We start from the raw sequence: 24242 nt of genomic DNA, 5'->3' as shown, positions 1-24242 counted from the left end.
GACGCACCAGGGCTGGCTCTCTGCTCCCTTAAGGACCCGGGTCGCGCTCCCGGAGTGCTGGGCTCTCAGGGAAAACCAGTGTGCTCGTGCCCGGGTCCAGCCGGAGCTGCCGCCAGGATGAAGTGGGGGCGCCAAGGGTCCTGGGGGCGCTGGGAGGGGCCCACCTCGGAAGGAGCAGCCCCAGGACGGCGGGCTCCGTGCCCGCGCTTGTGTCACTGGGTGGCGGGAGCACGCTTGGTCAGCAGCGCCGAAGGACGGCGCTGGGGAAGGTGGCAGCGTAAGGAGGCGCTCACCACCAGCCTGTCCCGCAACGAGATCGGCGGCCGCAGGAGGTCCCCGGGCCTCAGTAGGTGGGGGCTCAGCAGCCCTCTGAGGGTTCCTGGATCCAGAGATGTGGTATCTTAGGCAGGCTTTGTGGTCCCTTCAGAGCCCCCAGATTCCCTGACTCACAGTTCCGCCTCCTCCAGGAAGGCTGCTGTGACTGCCCCTGCCCTCACTGATCACCACCTCCCTCCCGGCTCATGACTTGGCTCGGGGCTCCTGCTGGACCGGGGCCCCCACCCAGCCTGCGAAGGCCTCCTGACTATATCTCTTCCACGGTCCACCCCTTTTTAGACTGGTGGGGGTGACTGGTGAGCAGGGCAGCCCCCTGACACAGGCCTGGCAGATTCCCCCTTTTCCAGACCACCCCTAAATCGGTCACCTCCAGGCCTGCCGGTTTGCGGACGTGGATGGGGCCTCTCACGCGCCCCGAGCAGCTGCCGAGGTGAGACTGACTCTTGCGTGGGCAGGGCCTTGCCCCCCCCTTCTCTGCGCCCCCACCCCCTCCCCAGGTGACCTTTGAAGAGCCGGGGTGGGAGGGCCTGGGGCTGCAGCATCGGGGCCCCGGGAAGCCCAGCTCCCCGCAGCCAGTCCTGCTGCTGCCCACAGGGAGCCCATCCTGGGTCACTGGGTGCTCTGCTCTTTGTTTTCTTTCTTTGGGTGGGGGGTTTATAGGTTGAGACCAACTCACTGTGCATGACATTGGGGAAGTGGCTGCAGCCCTTGGCCTCAGTTTACCTCTGTGCAACGTTCTAACGGCCTGGGCGATCAGGGCGCTCAACCCCGGCAGTGGGAGGGCCCCAGGGCCCCGGAGGGGTGGCGAGCACCCTCTGTGTTTGATTCCCAAGGACAGGCAGGCACACCGGCAGAGCGACATCGCAGAGCAGGAGGCGTGTGTGTCGGGGTGAGGCTGCTGGAGCTGGGGGCCGTGCCGGGCCGGCCTGGGGGCAGGGGCCCGGGGCCGGGGGCCATGTCATCATTTTCTCATTAGTCGAGACAGCGATCTGCCTGTGTGAGATGATCTCGCGGCCCCGTGGGCTCCAGGAATGTTGGCTTCACATGAATAGAATCCCCAGACCCGGCCACGGAGGAGGGGGCTCAGGGTGGCTGGAGCAAGGACGAGCACGGCCTCCCCTCCCCCCTCCAGCCCCGCCCGCAGCATCACGAGGTCCCAGGAGGTCCTGTAGGTGGCCCTGCGTGTCCCTGCTCCCTCGGGGCCCAGGCACTCCCCTCCTGACGCTGGCTGGTGGCCCGAGCGCTGGCTCGGTGCAGCTCTGCAAACTTGCCCCGGGCGGCCCTGCACGTGGAGTGGCCCCCACTCGGCTGCGATGAGAGATGGGGTCAGGCCCAGTCCCTGTTCCCACCAGGGTGGCGGGGACCATTTGGAGAGGATGCATGGGAACATGTTCTCAGCAGAGAGCTGCCGAAGCAGCGCGGTGACCCAAACTCCCACTGCGGCCCCCCTCTGGTCCACGGTGCGTCCCCGCCACCATTTCCATTCAGCTCAGTGACAAGGGGCTGAGACGAGGGAGGTGGTGGGGGTGTGAGCAGCACAGGGGGCAGCACGGCGAGCGCTCAGAGGTGCCGGAGAGGCAATGTCGAGGTGCCGGGCTCGGGGGCTCCGAGTGACAGAGGCCACAGCGTACGGGCTGAGGGCCAGCGACCACAAGGTGCACCTCTGCTCTGGGTGTGTTTGCACATGCGTTTGCATATGTGACCGTGAGCATACATGTGTGCACATGATTGTGGGCACATGTGTTGCACATGCACGACACACGTGTGCATGTCCTTCTATGCCCCAGTGTGCACACACATGCATGGACATGCATGTGCATGTGTGCACACATGTTGTCCGTGTGTGCAAGCATGTGGTGAGTGTGCACTGTGTGTTCACTCGTGCACTGCCAGGGGAGGAGGCAGGGACAACTGGAGCCTGCCTCGAGGCACCCCTGGGCAGGTGCTGTGACAGGGACAGTGGCTGCACCCTGAGGGGGGCGGGCTGCCCGGCGGAGCACAGGCAGGTGCTGTCCTTGCTGGGGGGTTGACGTGAGCCCGGCTGGACACGGCGTCTTCAGGCCCTGCCCTGTACACGGCTGTCTGGAGGAGACAGTGGTGGTGGCCAGGACTGAATCACGACTTTCGTGGAACCCTGGGCTCCTTTGCCTTCGTGGGTCCTTTCTCCATAAAAAAAACATTGTAGCTTAAATTTGATCACTGCCCTGGCATAAAGAAGCTCTTTTTTTCCCTTCTGGTTTTAAAAGAAGTTAAAGCGTTTTCGTGGGCCCCTAGAAGGGTGGTGGTCCCTGGGCACTGTGAGCCAGCGTGAGCCTCCGCGGGGCGGCTGCCTTCTCCTGCTGGGCCCAGCTTGGTTTGCAGATTGGAAGCGCCAAAGAAGCCAGAGCGCTGTGAGGCGTCCAGCTTGACTGGGAGGCAGCGACGGCCCCCGGCAGGTGTGGTCCAGTGAGGGGGTGGTGGCAGCAGAGGCCAGAGGACATGGTGGTTCTCAGGAGGGGACAGAGGCAAGAAGTGGTGAGGCCCGCTGGCCAGAGGGGCTGGAGGCCTCCTGCGGAGAGGGCTGGAGCAGAACCTCCAGAGCCCCGGGGGAGGTGGTATTTCAGGAACGGCAGTGTTAACGGGGGCGGAAAATGACTCCTGAAAATGCCAGGGCCTGGGGTGCCGGGAGAGGAGGGGGCAGCCAACCCCCTGAGGGCCCAGGCCTCTGCGCAGTCCTGGGTGGAGTCCTAGGATGAAATGGCCTCTCTCGACCAGAGAACGGAGGAGGGAGGGGCTGGGTACGGCTGGCTGCAGACGGGGCAAGGACCAGGCGATCTGGAGCCTCAGTTTCCCCATCTGTGAAATGGCGTCATCAGATCCAATGCCTTCAGATGCCCTTCTCCTAATCTTGATGCCTTCTAGTCTAAGAAGGTCAAGAGAGGAGACTTTCGAGGGTGCCCAGGGCAGGAGGGAGTAGGGAATTTGAAGAGCAGAGTGGGAAGCTGCAGGGAATCCAGCACCCAGAGGTGAGGCAAACGCGGCGTGTGTGCCCAGGGTGAGAAAATAAATGCTCACAACCACTCACACCCATGACGACTTTCCTTCTGGGGCCCCACTGGGCAGAGGCTGGCTCCAGGCAGCGCCCCCTGCCCTGCCGGGCCCAGCCCAAGGGCATAGTCCGGTAGCTCCAGCACCAAGACCACCACCAGCATTTTCTAGAATGAGGGGTGCCAGTGTCCTGGCCCAGCAGGGACTTCCTGCCCACAGGGCTGGGCTGGGGAAAACGTGACTTCACTCTGTCCTGGAGGGCCTCCCCCAGCCACAGCGGACGGGTGTGTGTGTGTGTGTGCGTGTGTGTGTGTGTGGCAGCCCTAGAGCCTCATCCAGCCTCGATGAAGCTGTCCCCACCCTTGGATGCAGGATGTCCAGCCCTGGTGGACTCCAGCCCAGCTGATGGCAACTTTTTCCATCCTGTCTCCGTGTTCCCTCTGAAGGCATCAAGCAATCCTGCTCTCCAGAAATAGATGTGCCTCCCCACCTCGAGGACAATACACCCTGACATTGTTCGGGGAGGGCCGGGGAGGGTCGTGAAGGAGTCGGGCTGAGCCTGGAGTTTGGGGGTGGCGGGGTGGGGGCCATGGGAGGAGAAATGAACGGGAAGGCGGTCGCCTAGAAAATTACTAACTTGTTCCGCCTCTGGTGAATCACTGGTGGCCTGCTAAATCCAGTTCTGGTTTAAGGGGGATCGTGTGACACCACCGTGGCTGGTGTCCTGTGTCTCCAACAGGGAGGAATTCCCTTCCCGGAGAGGTGGGTGCCCAGGCCACCCCAGTCTCTCGCGGGGACTCGGCCCGGGCAGAGGGCAGATGCGACCCGCTCTGCTGGGGGGTGTGGTGGACAGGGAAGAAGACCCAGGCCTTACTCTCGGAGCGATGAGGGGCAGCCCCAGCTGCGGTGCCAGTGGGTCCGGCGGGCTCAGCCCACCTGTGGGAGCTCTCTGCACGGAGGAGGGGAAACAGTTGGGAAGGCTTCCTGGAGGAGGAAGGAGGCACTGGGGCAGGAGGAAGAGAGTGAAGGTGAGCGTTCAGGGGCAGTGAGCTGGTGGCACAGGAACCTGGCCCCCTGTCCAGAGACAGGAGAGTGTGGTGCAGAGGGCTGCAGAGGGCTGCAGAGGGTGCATTGGAGAGGCTCGAGGGCTGGGCCGAGGAGTCCGAGCTCCTTTCGGGGTCTCTGCTCTGGGCCTGGCTGCTTTCTCTGCTCCCCCAGGCTTGGAGGGGGCTGGCCTTGCCTCACTTGACCAAACCAGTACCAAACCCTGCTGTGCCCCCGGCCTCCTGAGGGCCCAGGTCCTAGATCAACACAGTGACCGTCCCATCAAGAGGGATTTCAAGCAAGGGCTGGGGGTGGGGGCGGGCCCACAAGCAGGATCCTTGGGGCGGGAGGGCTTTCTGACTCCAAGCACCCCTCTCTGGGACCTTTTGGGACTTTGTCCTGCCTTCCATTAGTGCTCTCAGCCTCAATTCAGGACAGCCTGAGCAATTCTAGAAAATTCGGCCAAGCTGCTGGTGAGCCGACGGTGGCTAGACGGCCGTGACCGGCTTGCCGCTGGCTTCCCTCCCACCCCAGCCCCATCTTTCCCCACGGACCTCCTGGAAGGAAGGCAGTCATTGTTTCCAACAACCAGGCCCTGTGGGTGGGAGATCCCTGCTGGCCCCATTTGCCCAAGCTCCAGTCTGCCCTGCCCTGCCCTCAACAGAAGCTTCTGGTTAGAGAGTGACAGGCGTGGCCCCGTACGTGGGTGCCTTATCCCCACGCAGCCAGAGGTCTGTCCAGATCCTTGGCCAACGTCTGAGGCTCTGTCCACCCCCTATCTGGACACCGACTGAGCTTCTCCCACCAGGTCCCTGAGGAGCTGGGGCCCGGCTGGTCCTGGGAACAGCCAGCTCAGGGCTGGGAGGCATAGCTCAGGAAGAAGGCACATCTGGAAAAGCGTTTGCTGTGGGCCACAGCTGCCAGCAGGGCCAGCCGCTCCCCGAGAGAGCGGCTGCAGCCCTGCTGGGGCTCGGAAGAGCAGGCCTCCCCTTATTTAGCCCGGCTCAAGCCTGCGGGCCCTGGAGGCTGGGCCTGTGCCACCATCCACGGAAGGGAAACTGGAGCCAGTGGAGGGCCAAGGGAGTGCCCTCCAGGTCAGGACACGCTGGAGGAGGAGCAGGGGATGGAGACAGCGCCCCGCCTGGGAGCCCAGGCTCCCGCAGCTGGCTGGGACTGAGGGTGGCTCCGCGTCTCTCTCCCACGTGTCCCTGTGCCCACTCTTTGCCCAGTGCTTCCTACCCACCCAAATATCAGACACTGGAGGTTGGAGACTGTTGCCTCCCTCTGTCCCCTGCCACCCTGGCTCCTCCTGGGGCCTGGATCCCCATGTCCCCGTGTGCTCCTGGGACAACAGGACCGGGGCTTCCATCTGGGAACCAGATCCAGCAAGGCCCTCCCCAGCAGGTGGGGAAAGGAGGACACGGGCTGTGGGGATTAGCTGGTCCTGAGTTCCAATCCAGCTCTGCCGTTCCCTGCAAATCACTGACGATCAGAGTCCCCAGGGTTGTGTATTCCAGCCAGAGCCCGGATGCATGAGAGTGGATCCCCAGCCAGAGGCAGTTTGCTTCCTTCCTGCCTTCCTCCGTCATCTGGATTTGCAGCAGACCAGGGAGAAGGGCAGGGGGAGCAGGGGTGTTTGGGGTCCTCCTGGGCCCGAGGATCCAGAGGCAGACCGTCCCCTTCCCAGCCAATGGTCAGCTCCTGGCCGCAGTGTGGAAGATGGCGCGGGTGAGGTTGGCCTCCTTTCTGGTGATTCCGGCATTCGGCTGGCGCCTCCTGGTGACGGAAGGCCCGTGTCAGAAGGAATGGAACTACTGCAATGGCATCTCAGGCGGCGCGCCGGCGTGGAGGTGGGGACGGCACCGGGAGGCACAGGGTCTCCCTGCGGGCCCTCGGATCAGACGGTCCTGCGGTGGCTGGAGGCCTGATTGGCCTCAGCACGGTGGTTTGCCCCTGCTCCGGCCCAGCTCCCGGAGGACACGGCCCCTACTGAGGACACGTGTGCCGAGGACACGCGTGCCGGGGAGCTCGGCACCTTCCCGGGCCCGTCAGCCACGCCGCGTCCGCCTAAGCCTGCAGGCTCCTGTGCTAGCCCGACAGCTTCGCGCCGACAAGGAGCTGGCCTGTCTGGTTCGTAGCTGTTTCCAGGGAGCCCCGAGCAGCGTTTGGCACGGAACACATGCTCCGTGAATGTTAGTCGGATAAATTAGAATGTCCCGGGTGACTCTCACTCACATGCAGGCAGCGCGTCGTGCACCCTCAGCCGCACGGAGCCCTGAACCCCAGCAGAGGGCAGGGACAGGTGGGGGTCCCGTGGGGGCTCAGGATGCTGCGGGGAGAGGTGGAGGGACAGCGTGCTCGGCCCTGGGGGACAGGGTCTGAGGGAGACACTGCGGGGGCCTGGGGTGGGGGAAGCAGGCGTCCGCCCTCGGAAGCCCCAGTCTGGGGGAGCCCAGGCGTGCAGGGCCAGCACTGCTGTGCTGCCATCAGAATGCCCAGGCCAGGCGTGGCACAGGGGTGGGGGCTGGCGATGGGGGCACGAGGGAGCCTCCGGGGGAAGGAAGGCTGCGTCAGAACTGCTGAGAGTGGAGGGTGTGGGGAGGTCCTGGGAGGGGCGCGGTGGGCTTGTCTCCCTCTCCTGGATTGTCCATCAGGCAGGGGTTGGCTCCGCCCACCCAGGCCTGGGAGCAGCCAGGGCCACCAGCCCACTCCAGCGGCGGGTCCCCTCTGCCCTGCACTTACGGGCGCTTTGGTGCGCACTGCTGCCCCTGCCCCACGCTGCCCCAGCGGCCTCCTGCTCCTGGCAGCTAGCTCCCTGCTCCCAGCAAACAGCAAGCTGCTCCCGGGCAGCGCACGCCGAGGGCCGGAGCTCTTCCCTGCAGGATGGCCCCTGGGCAGGAGGCACAGGACTGGGTACTCACCCTGCCCTGCCCGGGGATCACTGGGGTGTGGACAAACCTTTCCCCTCGCCGGGCCTCCCTCTCCTACCTCCGAACGGACAGAAGCCTCCCCGCCTGGGCAGGACAGCCGCGGAGCAGGCGGGAGAGGCCGGCAGCCCGAGGCTCAGCGGCCATCGGGCCCTTCCTGAGGACCAGCGAGGGTCACCCCCAAGGCCTGCCCAGTCCCGAGCCCCGCCTGGCTCCTCTCCCGACCCACACACACAGTGGGCAGGGGGCTGGGCTCCGGGGCTTCCTGGGCCAGGAGTCCAGTTCCTTGCTCAGTCTGCTGCTGCGGCTGCACTCTGGGTGGGACGTGCGGACAGGCTGGACTATGGGCGCCGGCCTCGCTTGGCGAGGGGGTCTCCTCGGGTCCCCTCTCCTCACACATCTGCCCCTTCCACTTCTTGCCTCTGGGTCCAGTCCTGTCTCCCCTCTTTTCAAGTTGCCTCTTCAGCCTCTGCCACTGTTTGTCTCTCTCTCTCAGCTCTGGCTGGTCTGTGCCTAGCTGGGGACGACTCCTTTTCTTTGCCTCCCACTGTGCTCTGATCCTACCTCCCGCCCCCTCTCTCCCTCCCCCTGCCCACCCCCTCTCTCCCGCCCTCTCCCTCCCGGTCTCGCCTGCTCTCCCCCTCCCTCTCTCCGGCTCCCTCTGAGGCCTCCTCTCTGGCCTCAGCTCCTCCCATCTCCCACAGCTTCAGCGCCTTTGAGAGGGCGCCCTGCACTATCTTCACCTCCCACCTTGCCCGACTGTCGGTCGGATGTCTCCAGAAATGCGCGCCCTTGGGGCGGGGGCTTCCCCACATCCTGGCCTCGCCCAGGCCTCGGCGGGACCCTGAGGGGCAGCTGGGCCCTCTGGGCCTTCGGATAGCCCCCAGCCCCGGGAGCAGAGGCCTGGCTGGTGGGGCTGGGGCCACGGGGCCGCACCCAAAAGCCACGTCCAGTGCCAGGCCAGGGCTGGGGCCCGAGAGCCCCAGGTGACCCCTTGATCCCCGGCCCTGCAGCCTCCAGGCCACACGTCGCCGGGGGGTGGGCTAGGGGTGCCAGGCGGGCAGGGCCTTGGTGCCTCCCTCCGGGGAGGGCAACGTCCACCTCCGGAGTCTAGCCCGCCCGCCCTGCCCCATCCGGGGCGCCTGGCTCTGCCCTCGGACAGCCCCCGAGCCCCGTGCCCGGGGCGGGGGCACCTGGATTTCTCTGGCCCCCTGAGTGGGGCCAGCTGGGAGGAATTTCTCAAAGCCTATTAGAGCCGGGGCTGCCTCCCGCCTGCCTCCCTGGGCTGGGCAGGGCTGAGGGCGGAGGGAGGGCGGGAGGGAGGGGGGAGAGGAGGGAGGGAAAAAAGTTGGCAGGCGGACAGCAGAGCCTGTCTGCATCCATCGCCCAGAGGAGGCCTGTGCGACGCGGGGCGGGCTGGGCGCGGGGAGAGGCCTTCCTCCCTTTGTGCACCCCCCCTGCTCTGCCCCCCCCACCCCACCAGGCCCTATAAATAGGCCCAGCCCGGGCTGTGGCTCAGCTCTCGGAGGGAGTCGAGCACCCGGCAGCAGCCTGCGGCCCAGCCCCCTGCCGCCCGCCAGCATGGCCAGCGAGTTCAAGAAGAAGATCTTCTGGAGGGCGGTGGTGGCTGAGTTCCTAGCCATGCTCCTCTTCATCTTCATCAGCATCGGGTCCGCCCTGGGCTTCAACTACCCGGTGACAGGCAACCGGACGTCGGGGTCGCCACAGGACAACGTCAAGGTGTCGCTGGCCTTCGGGCTGAGCATCGCCACGCTGGCCCAGAGCGTGGGCCACATCAGCGGCGCCCACCTCAACCCGGCCGTCACGCTGGGGCTGCTGCTCAGCTGCCAGATCAGCCTCCTCCGGGCGGTCATGTACATGATCGCGCAGTGCGTGGGGGCCATCGTGGCCACCGCCATCCTCTCGGGCATCACCTCCTCCCTGCCCCGCAACTCGCTTGGCCTCAACGGGGTGAGTGTGGCGGGCGCGGGGGGCTTCCGGAAGGGTGCTGAGAGGTGGCTGGCCCCATCCTCCGCCCATTACCCAGATGGGGACACTGAGCCACGGAGAGGACAAGAGGTGGCTGGAGCCCACGCAGGGAGCTGGGGTCCGAGTTGGGACTGGAGCTCGGCTGTACCTGGAGCCCGGAGCCTGGTTTCTGCCAGGGGTTGTGGGAAGCTGGGGCCCAGAGGAGAATGGTCTTGCCAAGGTCCCCTGCTGGGCATCTGTTGTGGGGAATGAGCTTTGGAGGCTGCTGACTCATGAGCCGGCAGCCCCTCAGCCCCCGGCTGCAAGTCCTCCGGCCCCTCAGCCCTGCCCACGCAGCCAGCTCCCTCCTGCTGCAGCCTGGGTCCTGGAGAGCTCTGCCTGCTGTCCCTGTCACCCTGCCCCAGAGGATCCACAAGTCGGCCGCCAGTTCAGGTCTCCTGTGGGGGAGCATCACAGCCCCCTCCTGCCATGCAGCCACTCACCATCCCTCACATTCACCCGGGGTCCCCAAACCGTCTCCAAGGAAAAAGCCCTCTCCTTCTCCTTTGTCCCCTGGGAATCAAAGACGAGGGAGCGAAATGCTTTCTGGGGCTGTTTGAAAGTAGTTTTCCTGGATTGCAACGTGGGGCGACTGCTCTTTGGGACATCCCATCTCCCCCTGGGCCCTACTCCCCAGGCCTGAGTGAGGGGCACGTGTTTGTGCGCAGGTGCGTGTGCATGTGTAGGCTGGCATGGGCCTCTGAGTTTGTGCAAGTTGCCTGCACCCCTGCTGGGTGTCAGTTACTGGAAGTATGTCTGTGAGCTCGTCTGTGCCACCCGCTAAGCATGTGTGGGGGTGAGTGTGTAACGTGCGTGCCCGCTGCTCCTGGCTCCCACAGGATCTGGGCTGGGGTCACTAATGATAAGCAGATGTTGGCAACTGGATGGCAGCGGCTGGAAAGAATTCCTCCCGGGCTGCTTAGCACAGCTATTTGGCCGTTGGCGGGCATTGCCTGCTGCCTCAGACCTGGGGTTTTCCAGCCCTTCGGCCAAGTGCAAACTCAGGCCCGGCTTGGGCCGCGATGGGGGGTAGTTGGGTCTGAGAGGCTGAGTGAGGTTTGGAGGCAGGAACCCGGGGCGGTCTCAGGGAGCCCGAGGGACAGGCAAGCAGGCTTGGGGGTGTCCTTACAGTGGATAGAAGCAAAGGGGCAGAGCAAGGAGGGATCCGAGGTGGAGAGATGAGCCTGGCGGGCTTGGGGCAGGGCAGGTGGGTGTGGGGCCAAGGTAGGAGCCGGCCGAGCGCTCCCCCGAGCCAGCTGAGGGTGTTGATAGCTGCGGCGGCCTGCCCGCTTCCCAGCCAAAGGTCAGCCCCTGGAGGTGGCGGCTGGGGGCAGCTGGGTGAGTGCCGCTGAGGGCAGCTGGCACGGCCGCCGCACGGGGGGGATTAGCACCTTTGTGTCGTGATGACACACTGCCCTGTCCCCTTGTGGCGCCAACCTCTGCTCATCCCAAGATTGAAGATTAGCTCTGCTGCTGGAGTTTAGACTTTAGCCGGAGAAGATGTGGCCTCTGTGGGCGCCAGGGAGACACTCAGGCAGTCCATGTCCCTGCACCCACCCCCCCCGCCCCGGTCTGTCTCTCCAGTGGGCCAGAGCAAAGTGACCGCAGGGGTGGCTCTCTGGGTGTGGTCAGGCGCGCGTTGGTGCGTGGCTGGACATGATGGGGGTGGGCGCCCAGGCCACCTGGCTCCCTGAACCCCTCTTGTCTCCCCGTCTCCGGGGCGGGCAGGGCCCATGCATCTATTGGCAAAGGGCTTCGCCCTCTTCCATGAGGGCATCCAAGGCAGATACAGGGAGGGCGGACACCCTCTGGCCCATCTTTATCTGGCCGCGCCCTGCCCTGCTGCCGCCTGCCCTCTCTGGCCACCATTGCCCAGAGTCAGCCCCGAACCTGGGCTGGGCAGGTTGTGGGGGGGCAGGGGGGGAAGAGGGGCAGAAGCCCAGGGCGGGGGCCAGCGCAGCGCAGGGAGGCGCGTAGCCTGGATGCGAGCCTGTCTGCTGCCAACACGTTGAGCCTCCGTGGAGTCAAAGATCCTGAGGCCCCAAGGGGGGGATCTAGTGTGCTGACTCGAGGTCTCTTGAAATCTCTTGGCTATGCCCTGACGGCAAACTTGCTTTGTTTGCTGAGTTTCTAGCCCTGTCCAGGAGGGTTTGGCCGAGAGGAGCCGTGAGGGGCAATGCCGAACCTCAAGGCACTGAGCACTAGGGTGGGGTTTCAGACACGGGCTCCAGAGCATGGAAATTTGGGGTTAGGAGTTATCCTGGGCTTGGAAACAGCTGAGGCCAAGGGCGCCCACTGAATGCTGGACCTGGGATCTGGAGGGCCTAGGGGGCCTTCATGGCACAGAGACCAGTTTGCACGGCAGGTGACACACTCTTTCCCCCGGCGCCCACGGGGAGGTCCCAGGGCCTACCCCATCCAAAACCTGGGTGGAGTGGGTCATTGGCATGGAGATCTCCAAGGAACATAGGGAGAGAACTGGCAGGAAGTGGTTGGGTGAGTCAGAGGCGCCCCCCAGGGAGATGGTAGAGGCAACTTTCTCCTCCCTGAGTCAGGGCTGAGGACACACCCTGAGAGCAGGGTGGCTCTGGGTCTGAGACCATGGGCTTCTGCCCGGCCTGCAGGGTCAAGGCAGGTTCTAAGAGTCAAGCCCCAGTTTTGACCTAGAGTGCGAGGCTCAGAAGCAGGGCTCGGGGCTCTGGCCAGTCCCTGCCCTGACTCAGCCGTGAACATCCATGTGGCTTCATCCACGTGGCCTCACCTGTGTGGCTCTCCTTCTCATCTGCAAAACAAGAAGGTAGCAGGTGTGGCCGGGCCTTGGGAGGGATGACACTGTCCAGCTGACGAGTCCTGGGCCGCTCGCTGGCGTTTTTACTCTTTTCACACATACTTCCTGCAAACCTTGCTGGGGCCTGCAGGGCGCTGACTCAGCGCCGAGAGGCCTGCACAAGATAAGCCGCGTGGACGGCTGTCTGTGAGAGGTGGCAGGAGGCGGCGGTGGTGGGAGAGGCCAGGCAGGTTTGGGGACTTCTGGACTTGAGGGGTGGGAGGCCCAGGAGGGCTTCAGGGAAGAGGTGCCATGTGGTCCTGTGTGTGGGGCGGGACCAGGAGAGGAAAGGGGTCTCTAGGCAGGGGCACCCGGCAGACCAGGGGTGTGGCAGTGGGAGGCTGCGTCCGGGCAGTGGCTGGCCTGGGGTTGTGGGGGGAGGTTGGGGGTCCGGCGGGTGGTGAGGGCTGCAGCTGCCTGTGTCCTGGGGGTTTGGATCCCTGAGCCATCCCGGATCGCGTGATTCTGCTTCTCTGGGGGCTCAGGCCGAGGGCAGATCTACCGTCTCTTGGCGCTGCTGATTCTTGGCCCGACTTCCTGCCTGATGCGTCCACCTGCTGCCTCAGGTGCCTGACCACAGGCCTACACTCTCCCTTGCTCCTCGCTTGCCTGTGCCTCAGTTTCCCTGACCACAGAGGGAGAGACCGCTGCATGCCACTGATTCTTACAGGGTCCAGAGACTCCCCTCCTCCTTCAGAGCTTGGGGGTGGGCTGCGGAAGGTGGACCCAGAGTTTTCCAATGTCCCTGCCCAGCCCGACCTGCCCAAGGGGCTGGGTGGGGGCGCCCCAGCTGGGACATATAATTACCGCTTCTAGCCAGGACTAGATGAGACACAGCAGCTTTGCGGTGGAGACTTCCCTCCCCGCGGAAAATTCGGAGGCAGTTTCCCACATTAGAGCCCTCAGGGCCGCCCAGCCAGCCTCAGCCCTCCCCCACACTGGGCGCTGGGCGCCAACCGGGGCTTGCCCGGGAACCCCTGTCTGAAGGGGCGGTCCTCTGGGCGTGGGTGTGGCCCGCTGGAGTGCCTCTGCAGAGGGGACCCCGCATGGGTCCTGTCTGCCTCACCCCCACCTGCACCCCAGCCCCCACTGCACCTTGCCTTCTCTCTACCGCGGGCCGCCTCCCAGCAGTGTGAGCTGAAGCCGTTAGCTCATCGCAAGGCAATTCATGTAGCCCTCCCCAACCTTCACAGCCCAGAGAATGCTCCTGCAGTTACTCTAGGGCCCCCACCCAGCAGCAGGTGCTTCTTTAGGGCTTTCCCCTGGCGAGCCAAACATCCACCTGCCCGCCCCTTGGCACTGGCTCAGGAAACTTTCCTGGTAGCATTGGAAGCACTCAGTTCTGGCCGGCAGCGGCTCCCTGGGGGGTCTTGGCCCTGCCCTCTGGAAGCACCATTGGTCTGGGGTCTCCCAGATGGTCCGGTTCTGAGCCCGCCGGCCCCCTGTCCTCCTGCTCTGGCCTGCAGGTATGGGCAGAGGATGTCATTCATGGGGCTCAACGTGTGGCCAGGGTCCCCGCAGCCAGGGGGGTCCCAGAGAGGCTCCTTGCTCAGAGTGCCATCATGCAGTCGGGGCGGTAGTCAAGGCAGGCAGTATACCCCGAGGCTAAAAACTCCAGTTCAAAAAATGGTAGAGAGGACTGGAAAATGCAATCTCCCACCCTGGGACTTTTAAAAAAAATTGGGACGGGATTGTTTCTGAGTCACTAAGCGCCCTGTCATTGGGGTGTGTGAGTGGCTCTCCCTGTCAGGGAGGCCGTACAGGGGCACAGTGGGGTGGGTAGAAGCTTCCGTGCAGCATGTTGAGCCGAGCATTTTGGAGGGCCCATGGAAATCCATAGGTTTCTGGGTCCTGGCCTGCGGGCCCTGCCCACATTGGCTCGGAGACTGGAGCAGCCTCATGTCAGGCAGGGAGGAATCCTGGATACTCTCTGGGGCGGAATCTGGACCAAGACCCTTTAGGCCGATGGGGAAACCGAGTCCCTCGGAGGTGTGGGGATTTGCTGAAGGTGGCACAGGGAGTCCTAGCAGGGCGGGACTCTGACCCCAGCCTCTTGCCTCCCGGCCCTTGGTTATTGTTCTTGCTCCATAACGCACATACTCCCGATGCACACACATGAGCCACGTGTGCTGCTCACATGTAAACATACGCCTCAGACACACACACCAGGTGCGCTGCACACAAGCGGCACACACAGGGGGCAGTGGAGCACATTCTCAAGCCTGAGTGCTCACGCTCAAGCCCTGAGACCCCAGGAGGTGGGGTGGGGTTCCCCCACAGAGCCGCTTCCTTTCCCTGGCGGTAGGGTGGGGGCTGTCCTGGACGAAGGAAAAGAAGGAGGGAGGGAAGGAGGAAGCTGTTGCTTTGTGTATTGTTTCTTGTCCGGAAGATGAAATGGCTTCTGGGAGTAAATGAAGGGGGCTTTGAGACCTGCTGCACTCTGGCTCAAGGGCGCCTCCTTCCCTCTTCCTTCCCCTCCCCAGCTGGCAGCGGCACCTGTGTGGGGGTGTAAGACACCCAGCTCGGTGACCCACTCAGAAATGCTGTTGACATAGACCCAAACCCTCAGGTGCGGCCATCCGGGGGTAATGCCACACAGAGGGCCCCCGACATATCGAGCCCCACCTCGGCAGGAGAAGGCGTCCTGTGTGATGGTGATTTTCAGAGAGAGTTGGGATGTTTTGGCCAATGCGTGATCAGGTTGTCTAAATGTCCCACATGTGCTTGAAAAGAATGTGTGCTCTCTAATTTGTGGGATTAGGGTTCCACATATTTTCCTTAAATCAAGCATGTTAATCGTATGGTTAAATTCTTCCATATTCATTTTTTTAAAAATTTGTTAGAGAAGTTGTGGGTTTACAAGACAATCGCACATAAAATACAGGATTCCCGTACACCACCCCACCTCCACCTTATATTGGTGTGGTACATTTGTTACAATTGATGATAGCACATTGGTATAATTGTACTGTTAACTAAAGTCCATGGTTTAACTTAGAGTTCACTTTTTGTGTAGTACATTTCCGTGGATTAAAAAATTTATTGTTATCATATATACAACCTAATATTTCCCCTATTAATCACATTCAGATACATTTTTCATGTTCATATTATTACATTACCTGCTTCATTCTATCAGTTTCTGAAAGAAGGTAATTAAAGTCTTTCACACTGGTAGTGGATGATCAAATTCCCCTTGTCATTCTGCCTGCCAGTTTTTGAGTCATTTTTAGGCTATATTGTTTGGTCCATATAAGCTGAGAGTTTTTATAGGTCTTTGAGGGACTTTTCATGGAATTATTTATAATAAACCTCTCAATCTCTAACTAAGAGGAAGAGAAATCCACACCTGACACATGTGGTCATCCACAGATACACAATCTGTGGCCAGTGCATGATCAGTTTGTCCAAATGTCCCACCTGTGATCTACAAAGATGCACAAAGCCGTGGATTCCCAGAGGCACGTGCACTCATGTCCACCCAGAGCACTGGGTCCTGGAAGCACTGGGGTGGGCGAGGCAGGCCTCGATGCCCCCTTTCCCCTGTTCCTCAAGAGTGGGTGCTCAGAGCCTCAGTCAGACCTGGCTCTGGAGCCTGCTGCTCCCCAGGGGTGGGGAGCCAAGGTGCCCAGGCCAAGCTGGGGACCCCGGGCCTTGGGAGATGCTCGGGGCAGCCTGCCCATGGGCAGCAGGGAGGCTTTGGGGTCCATTGCCAGAGAGGTCATCCCTGGGCTATGCCAGAGCCTGGGACATGCTGGCAGTCCAGATCCACCTGCGGTCAGTGCCCCAGTCCAACCCGGGAGCGGCCAGGTCCCTTGGCTGGGCCTAGGGGTAGTCTGTGCTGTGGCCTGACTGTGGGGAAGCACGGGCCCCTGCACAGGGACCCTTCTGGGCAAGCTGCATTCCTCCCTGGCCTTGGTCTCCACATCCCTTATCTCACCAAGCTTTGCCCAGGCTGCCCCGTGGCCCAGAGAGGCTAATGACTGGTCCATGGTCTTCCAGCTGGAAAGTGAGTAACCGGCCTGGGGTCCAGGTGGGAGCTCTACCATACTGGCTCCCCCACCATGCCTGTCACCACGCACTGAGCCTGTCTTGGAGGTGTGGGCGGGGAGAGGGTGGTGGTCTCCCACCCCGTCCTCACTGAGCTCCCAGGCCAGGCGGGGAGGAGGCGCCCACACCGGGCAGGATGATTACCTCCCTGGAAGATGTACAGAGAGCTCAGAGGGCACGGCGGAGGTGAGAGCGGAAGTTAGTGCCAGCCAGGAATTCAGAAAGGCTTCTTGAAATTGCTCGAATGGTTAGATGTGCAAACGGAGTGCTTTCTAGACTTTCTGATGCTTCAGATTAAGCATGTGGGTTATACTGTTATTTATACTTGTATTCACAGAACTGGGTGCTACCTTTTTTTTTTTTTTTTTTTTTGCATTTATTGATGAAATATAAGACCTGGGTCAGGCAAACTACCTGGAGATGCGCAAACATTTTTTTCCAGTGGCAAGTGACCACAGTTGGTACTGTCCTATTAAAGCAATAGGCTCAAATCTAATAGGTTGCAAATAGTAGTATAAATACTGAATTCTTTACATGGTTTTTCCTGAACGCTAAGTTTTTAGAGTCTGCCTTTCCAACCGCCCTTTTAACTGCCCCTTCCAATTTTGTATTATCTAGTTTTTGCAAATGTAAGATAGTGCAAGTGCATTAGGCAGTCAAAGGAGGGGGGGGATCATTCGATGCTGGGGCAATCTGGGAAGCCCTCCTGGTGGGGGTGGTCGGTGTTAAGGGCCCAAACTGGAACTCTGACAACAGGTGTGGTGAGGAGGCAAGTCCCAAGTTATAGTTGCCAAACGCATTCCGAGCTAAGGGCTCCAGACAGTCTGGAAGGGGACACATCCAAGAGTTCCAGGGAGGAGCCGTCCCCTCCCCTTCTGCACCATGCCCCCCGTTCTGCTCACTTTGCATGGAAAGCTGCACCTTTGGGCAGAGGCTGGCATCTCTCAGACTTGGTCAAGGACCAGGGGAGGAGCTGACTCGTGGCGGCCACCTCTTGTGAGAGGGACTGGGTGGGCAGGAGTCGGAGGAGCCCTGAGGTGCTGGCTCCATTAAAGGGTTTCAGGACTCCAGCCAGTTAGCAATTAGGCCCACCCTGGAGAGCAGAGGCGAGCAGAAGGAGCCACGCACTTCCCCGAGTGCTCAGACACCGAGGGCAGCAGGCCTGGCAGGGGCGGGCGGGGCCTCAGGGCGGCCAGCCCAGCTCAGCTCCCTCACCTGCCCTCCTCTGCTACCTGTCCCCAATCCTGGGAACAAGATGAGAAGGAGCCAGAATCAGAACCGCGGCCCTGATCCCTCCTGCCTCTGCAACCCTTTCCAAAAGGGCCACGACAGCCCCTCTTTCCTGGAAACCTCCCGGCCGTTCGCGGAGTGAGTGGAGGAAAGTAGATCTATTGTGCAGGTGGGGAAACTGAGGACCAGACTGGGGTAGGACTTCCCCAGGTCTCACAGCCAACAAGTAGGAGAGTCAGGACCTGGGTGCAGACTTCTTGCCTCCATAGCCCAGCCCGGGGGTCAGAAGAGCATTGGGCATTGCCCAGTGGGCTGGCTGATGGGAGGGGGCAGCCTGTGGGGTCCGCCAAGAGACGCCCTGAGCTGGGGCTGGGAGGCAGGGGAGGGGATGTGAGTCATTTTCCCTGAAACCCAGGGCTGCAGACAAAGGCGGGAAGAGAATTGTTCTTATAAGATGGCCTCAGGGTGGAGCCGGCTGAACCTCGGGAGGGGTGGTCAGGAGGGGTGGAGAAAAGCCCCCTACCAGGATTTTGCAAACTGCTCAAGCTCGGAGACTCCCATACCCGGAGGAGAGGAGGTGGGAGTGAGCCTTCTTGGAGCTCAGGCTAGTTTGTGCACACACCCCCCGGCCTGGGAGACGAGGCCTAAGTGGTCACATCCGGGCAACATTGTGAGTGGACCGCTACTGGTGAGGTCTGGCTCTGCTACGGTGGGCACATCTGACCCCTGGGACCCCCGCGTGGAGGGGTCCGGTGCAGCTGCAGCGGGAGGGCTCCGGGACCCCAGGCAGCTCCCATTCCCCTCCTCTTTCCCCCCATGACTCATGTTTCTAAAAGTGACCTGGGAGAGAGTGGCAGCCAGACAGCAGTGACCGGGCCAGGGAGACGGAGGGAGGGGCCCAGGCAGGAGCCAGGAGGGAGGGAGGAGGGGGAGGCAGGGAGGGCAAGGCCAAGAGGGAATGGGAGAGACACTTAAAGGGGGGGGAGAGGTGGGGGCAGCGAGGGAGTCAAGCTAACGGGGGAGAGAAGCCGACGAACTGGTGAAGAAGAGCTGCGTTGGGATTTGGGGGTGCAGGAGTGGATGGGGCGGAAGGTGCTGGGGTCTGGGGTAAGGATCCGTGTCTCCTGCCTCCAGTGTGAGTCTCCCGCCTGTCTTCTTCCAAGGCCTTGGTACCCCCGGAGTTTTCTGGCCTGGATGGGCTGGCTGGAGGGGTCTTTCTGGCCTCTCGATAGGGCAGGGTCGGGGGCCACCAGCAGGAGCTCCCACCACAGGCGTGGAGAGTTCCAGATGCTCCCCCACTTGCTGCGCCTGCTTGGGCGGGGCCCGGCGCCTCTGGGCACAGCCAGGGGCTGATGCGAAGGACTCTGAGGGCCGGAGGGCCTGCCTCGCCCGCCCGGTTCACCGGCCCCCCCCCCCCCGCCCCTCTGCCCCTCCAGCTGGCACCCGGCGTGAACTCGGGGCAGGGCCTGGGCATCGAGATCATCGCCACCCTGCAGCTGGTGCTGTGCGTGCTGGCCACCACCGACCGCAGGCGCCGCGACCTCGGCGGCTCGGCCCCCCTGGCCATCGGCTTCTCGGTGGCCCTGGGGCACCTGCTGGCGGTGAGTGGGGGTCTTCCCAGGTGGCGGTGGGTGGGTGGGCAGGGCCGAGCCAAGGTGGGCACTGCTGGGGGCGGCCTTGCCAATGGCAGCGAACGGGACCCTCAAGGGGAGGTCAGCTCCGTGGAGTGGGGGGGTGGGCAGATGGGGCCTCTGGCCATCCCGGGGGGTCAGTGCCCCTCCCCGTTTCTGGGTCTGATCCTCTTCTCTCTGCTTCCCCCCTCCCTCTCCCTCTCCCCCTTCCCATCTTTCCCCTCCCCCTTCCCTCTCCCTCCCTCCCTTCCTGTCTCTCTCTGCCCTCATCTCCTTGCTGTATCTCTCTCCTTTCTGTTTCCCTGCCTGTGCACCTTCTCTCCATCTCCTATCCCTCCTCTCCTTTCCCCTCTCTCCCTCCCTTCCCCTCTACCTCTTGTCTGCCCCTCTCCCCTCCCAGATCGACTACACAGGCTGCGGCATTAACCCGGCCCGGTCCTTTGGCTCCGCAGTGATCACCCACAACTTCACCGACCACTGGGTGAGCCATCTCTGGGGCTGTCCTGCGGAGGGTGGGCGGGTGGGTGGCTTCGGCACCGCACCTTTCTCATCAGAGGCTCCAGGGAGCGCACAGGCCCCCGATCCGTCTCACAGGTGGGAAACTGAGGCCAGAGAGGAAGGGCCAGGTGGGGCCGCAGGGCGAGCCGCAGGGGGCCTCCCGGTCACCCCGCAGCCTGCCCCGGAGCGTGGCTGCGGGTTCTGGCCCTGCCACCTTCCGGTCAGTGCGGCCTTGGGCAGGCTGCTCCCCCTCTCACTGCCTGTTTTGGAGTGAGAAATGGGGCTATGGGAGCAACAGCCCCCCAGGAGCCTGCCAAGTGCACGAAGCTATTAATAATAGCTACAGCTATTATTGTTTGGATGCTTTCATTCCAGACTGACCTTTTAAAGACTAAGGTGTCCCCATGGCCCTTCAGAGCTGGGGGGAGGTGACCTCAAGAAGGGGCTGGTACTGACCCCCCCAGGCACCCTGAGCTGGGCACACGCAGGCCAGGAGGTGCCCACTGCCACGAGCCCTGCCCTGGTGCCGGGCCTGGGGTGCCCTTGGAAGTCTTGGCGAGGACTGGGCACTGCCTTCCCACTTGCTGCCACCATGCTGTCGGAGTCCACACGATCCTTCCCAAACGTCCTGTGCACCACCTCCCACGGGGGCCTCCCGTGCACCACCTCCCACCGGGACTGACATTCCACCACCTCCCACGGGGGCGTCCCGTGCACCCCCTCCCACGGGGGCGTCCCGTGCACCCCCTCCCACGGGGACTGACATTCCACCCCCTCCCACGGGGGCGTCCCGTGCACCCCCTCCCACGGGGACTGACATTCCACCACCTCCCACGGGGCCTGACGTTCCACCACCTCCCACGGGGGCGTCCCGTGCACCACCTCCCACGGGGGCGTCCCGTGCACCACCTCCCACGGGGCCTGACGTTCCACCACCAGGGCCTGGTGCCCTGGGCTAAGCACCGCCCACCCCTCTGAACAGAGGTTGGAGGGAAGCCCTCCCCAGGGTGGCACGGCGGGTGGAGGTCCGGGGGAGCTTTCCAGGGCGGGGGCTGTCAGCGGGGCCTGGCAGGCCGGGCCGGACGCCCCCTGAGCAGGCCTGCTCTGTCTCTAGATTTTCTGGGTGGGGCCGTTCATCGGGGGCGCCCTGGCCGTGCTGATCTACGACTTCATCCTGGCGCCGCGCAGCAGTGACCTCACAGACCGCGTGAAGGTGTGGACCAGCGGCCAGGTGGAAGAGTACGACCTGGACGCGGACGACAACTCCAGGGTGGAGATGAAGCCCAAATAGAGGGGCGGGGCCCGGGCGCCCACGTGGGGGCGGGGGGCAGGGGCGGGCGGAGGGAGGGGACGGGGGAAATCCATATTGTACACACTCTGACAAGCTGGCCCAAGTCACTTCCCCGAGATGCACCGGAGCTTCGTGGTCAAGCCTGATTTGGGGTTGTTCTATCACTTTCTTTCTGTTTCTCTGTTTCCTGGCCTTGGAGCTCCCTGGGGGGGGGACCAAGATTTACCAAGAATCACCCTCTCCCTGGAAATAATGGAGGAGGTGAGAGAGGGACCCACCTGCTACGTTGTCTCCTCAGAGTGTGACGGGAGGTGTGCCAGAAAGTTCCCCCACCCCAAAGTGGCTCACCGCCTCGCCTGCCGCAGGCGCCTGGGGTCCCGCCATTTAGTCTCCGTGTCTTTGGGGCATGGTCCTCCTTCAGGGGGTAAGCGATACCAGGAGGGGAGGTGGTAGGGGGCAAGTGAACTTTTCACGCTCCCAGAGCCTCCCCCTTGGAGGAGCTGGGCGACTCCCTGTCTCCGGTCCTCGGTGACCCTCTCTGTAAAATGGCAGGGACAGGACAGGCCGTTCGGGCCTCAGGCCCCTCATCAGGGTTCGGTAAGTGTAGACAGGCCTGGGTTCCAGAAGGCGGAGTCTGGAGTTGCCCTGATCTCGCCCCAAGGCTCTGCTGTCTGCGCGCGTAGACAGCTGCGTAGTGGTTTCAAAGCAGAGACCCATGGACAGTCCAGGCCAGGGAAGCACCTGTGCCCCGGGGGAGCAGACGGCGTCCCCAGGGGGCAGCCGCACCTGACGCCCGGGGCCAGCTGCTGCAGAATGCGGGCCGTTTAGAGGGCACGGGAGGAGTACCAGTGTTGCTGAACTGCGATTTAGTTGCCGTTTCCGCCCATCTCTGCATCGTCTGGATGATTATCTCAGATTCCCTCCTTCCTCTTGCCAGTGTAGACAGTCGCCATGGTGTGTGTGTGGTTGGGTTATCAGAGGCCCCAAGCCTGGACACAGATGACCCCGATGTGGGTGAGCCCGTGGGAGTCAGATGCCCCTGCTGGCTTCCCAGCGGGTTGATCAGCGCGTCCCCCCACGCCCCGAAAGCACGAGCGTCTGGTTGGGGCGCCGGCAGCAGCTGGGTAGCCCGCCGATGCCCTGGTGGGACCCGAGACCCCAGGCCCCTCTCCTGCAGGGGAGCGGCCGCCTGGCTGGGTGCAGCAGAGCCCGAATCCTCCGTGCAGCTGTCTCCACAAGCTCATTTAATTCCCCGGGGCAGGAGCAGGTCCTCTAGCCAGGGAGGTGAGGAAAACCCAGACAGGACCCTGCGGGCACTGAGAAGCAGCAGGACGCCAGGAGGTCCTTCACAGTCACCAACAGGAGCACCGTGACGTCCACTCCCTGGCAGGGACTTGTAGCCCATTTCACAGATGAGGAAAGCGAGGCCCCGGGTCCCACAGCTAGATAATGGCGCGGCCCGGCTGCTCCCTGGAGGGTGAGAGGGACCCGTCTCATGCCCAGCTACTCCCTTTCTGCCTGGGCATTGGCCAGAGGCCAGGGGCGCTGAGGGCTGGAGGGAGGGGGGCAGACCAGGGCCCGCATCTGTCTGCTCTGCATATACATCTCTTTGGAATCGGAATTTCATTATATGCTAAGAAAATAAAGGAAAATTACCTCTAAGTTCCTCCAGGCTTCCTGAGGTTTTCTTCTTTAGGCACCGCCCCCACTAGGGGAGACCAGCCCCCTTCTGGGGACCCCTCCTGGGGACCCTGATGGCTGCTGCGGTCCCAGGGCTGGACACAGCCACGCCCCAGAAGCCCAGAGGAGGGGCACGTGCTCCTGCCCCGGGGCGGAGCCCCAGTTTGAGGGGCGGCCTGGGCCTGTCCCACGGCCCCCAGTGGGGATAGTTCCCGGGCCCAGTACTGGGTACGGGGGTCCACAGGCCCCTGAGAAGTGGGGGGCAGATGCACCCATCACAGTCCTGCTGTACGTGGGTGTCCACAGGCTGCCAGGGTTGGGGACCCCGGGAGGGGCGATGGACTCTGGTTTTAGAGCATCAGGGAAACTTGGCAGGGGTGGTGCTTCTTAGCTGGGCCATGAAGGTGGCCTTCAGTGGGTGGCTAAGCGGGAAGAGCGATTCGGTCCCTGGGTTCTTAGCCTTATGGGCTCCCTCAGCTCCTCCACTCCCAAATCCATGTGCCGCATCCAGCTGGGGGGGTATGACTTCCTGCGGAGAGGGGGGGTCTGAGGCTTTCATCACCGTCCCAAGGGGTCCGGCCAGGGGAGAGGACATTGAGCAGAGGTAAGAGGCCTGGACCATGCCCGAGGGCACAAGGAGCCCAGGAAGGGACCTCTCTTCCGGCGAGGCCGTCTGCCTTCCCACCTGTCCCCGTGTCCCCGGGGCCTGTGTGGGCTGAGGGCGGCGGTCTCGTGCTCCACTGAGCTCACAAAATCCCTTCCTGGGATCACCTCCCCGAGCATAGGGGGCACAGCAAGCACGGGGGGTCTCATTCAAGCGAGGGGGTGAATGTTCCGACACACGATATGCCGAAGTCGCAGGACAAGGTTCTGTCAAGCTGAGACTTGGGCGCAGGCTCCTGACTCCCCCTTCCCAGCCCAGACACGCACGCTGGGCTATTTTCTCAAAACAGCGCCTCCCGTATTGGGAACCTGGGTGCGTGGACACACGGAGCAGGCCACGGGCAGGCTCGCACCTTCCCCTGCGGCCCGGAGCCGGGGCGGCTTGGAGGACCATCAATCTTCTGGAAGTCTCACCAGGCCACATGGGTCTGTGTCACCATGGGTGGGGTCTGAGCAGAAAAGGGGTGTCTGGGGACGTCCTGCTGAACCCCACCTCCCCGGATTCTACCTCTCATAGACAAATGGTTCCTGCCTCTCTCTTGTGGGGTGCTTGGCTGATGGTGATGTAGGGGTGACCTCACCCCATAAGGACCAGGCCGGTGCTGGAGGGACAGCGTCTAGGCCAGCCCAGTGAAGGCGGAGTCAGGACTGCTGGAACTGGCTTTCTTCTTCCACTGGCCCCAGGGCCGTCTTGGCCCACTCAGACTGCCCTGCTGACGCCCCCAGGCTGAGGATGGGCTGGGACAAAGTGGCCAATGACGGCCGGGCTGGGGCACTAGGAGACGGCTCTCCCACTGCAGCCCGGGCCCCCCGTGAGTGTGGGCTATCTTGCGCAGCCCCTCTTGCCTTGTCTCCTTACCTTGTCCCACCCTCCCAGGCATGAAGCTTCTCGGTCTCCACTACAGGTCCTGGCCACCTCCTGCCACCAACCCTGCCCACGCCCCTCCCCTCCCCTCCCACCCCGCCCCACGCAGAGCGTTTATTATTATATTGCATAGTTATCACCTCTA

The 24242-nt window shown here is 62.9% G+C and overlaps 1 protein-coding gene across 1 annotated transcript; it reads left to right on the top strand.

The window, feature by feature from the left end:
- The first annotated feature begins 8721 nt into the window (after positions 1-8721).
- On the top strand, positions 8722-20961 carry AQP1 (aquaporin 1 (Colton blood group)). Its single transcript, XM_004453207.5, has 4 exons — positions 8722-9305; positions 18906-19070; positions 19501-19581; positions 20713-20961. Exons 1-4 carry the CDS (start codon positions 8916-8918, stop codon positions 20887-20889), a joined length of 813 nt encoding a protein of 270 aa, XP_004453264.1. The 5' UTR covers positions 8722-8915; the 3' UTR covers positions 20890-20961.
- Positions 20962-24242: the final 3281 nt, after the last annotated feature.

Source organism: Dasypus novemcinctus, chromosome 5, assembly GCF_030445035.2.
Source record: "Dasypus novemcinctus isolate mDasNov1 chromosome 5, mDasNov1.1.hap2, whole genome shotgun sequence".
NCBI classification, from domain to species: Eukaryota; Metazoa; Chordata; class Mammalia; order Cingulata; family Dasypodidae; genus Dasypus; species Dasypus novemcinctus.
This window is presented reverse-complemented; position numbering and strand designations above follow the sequence as displayed.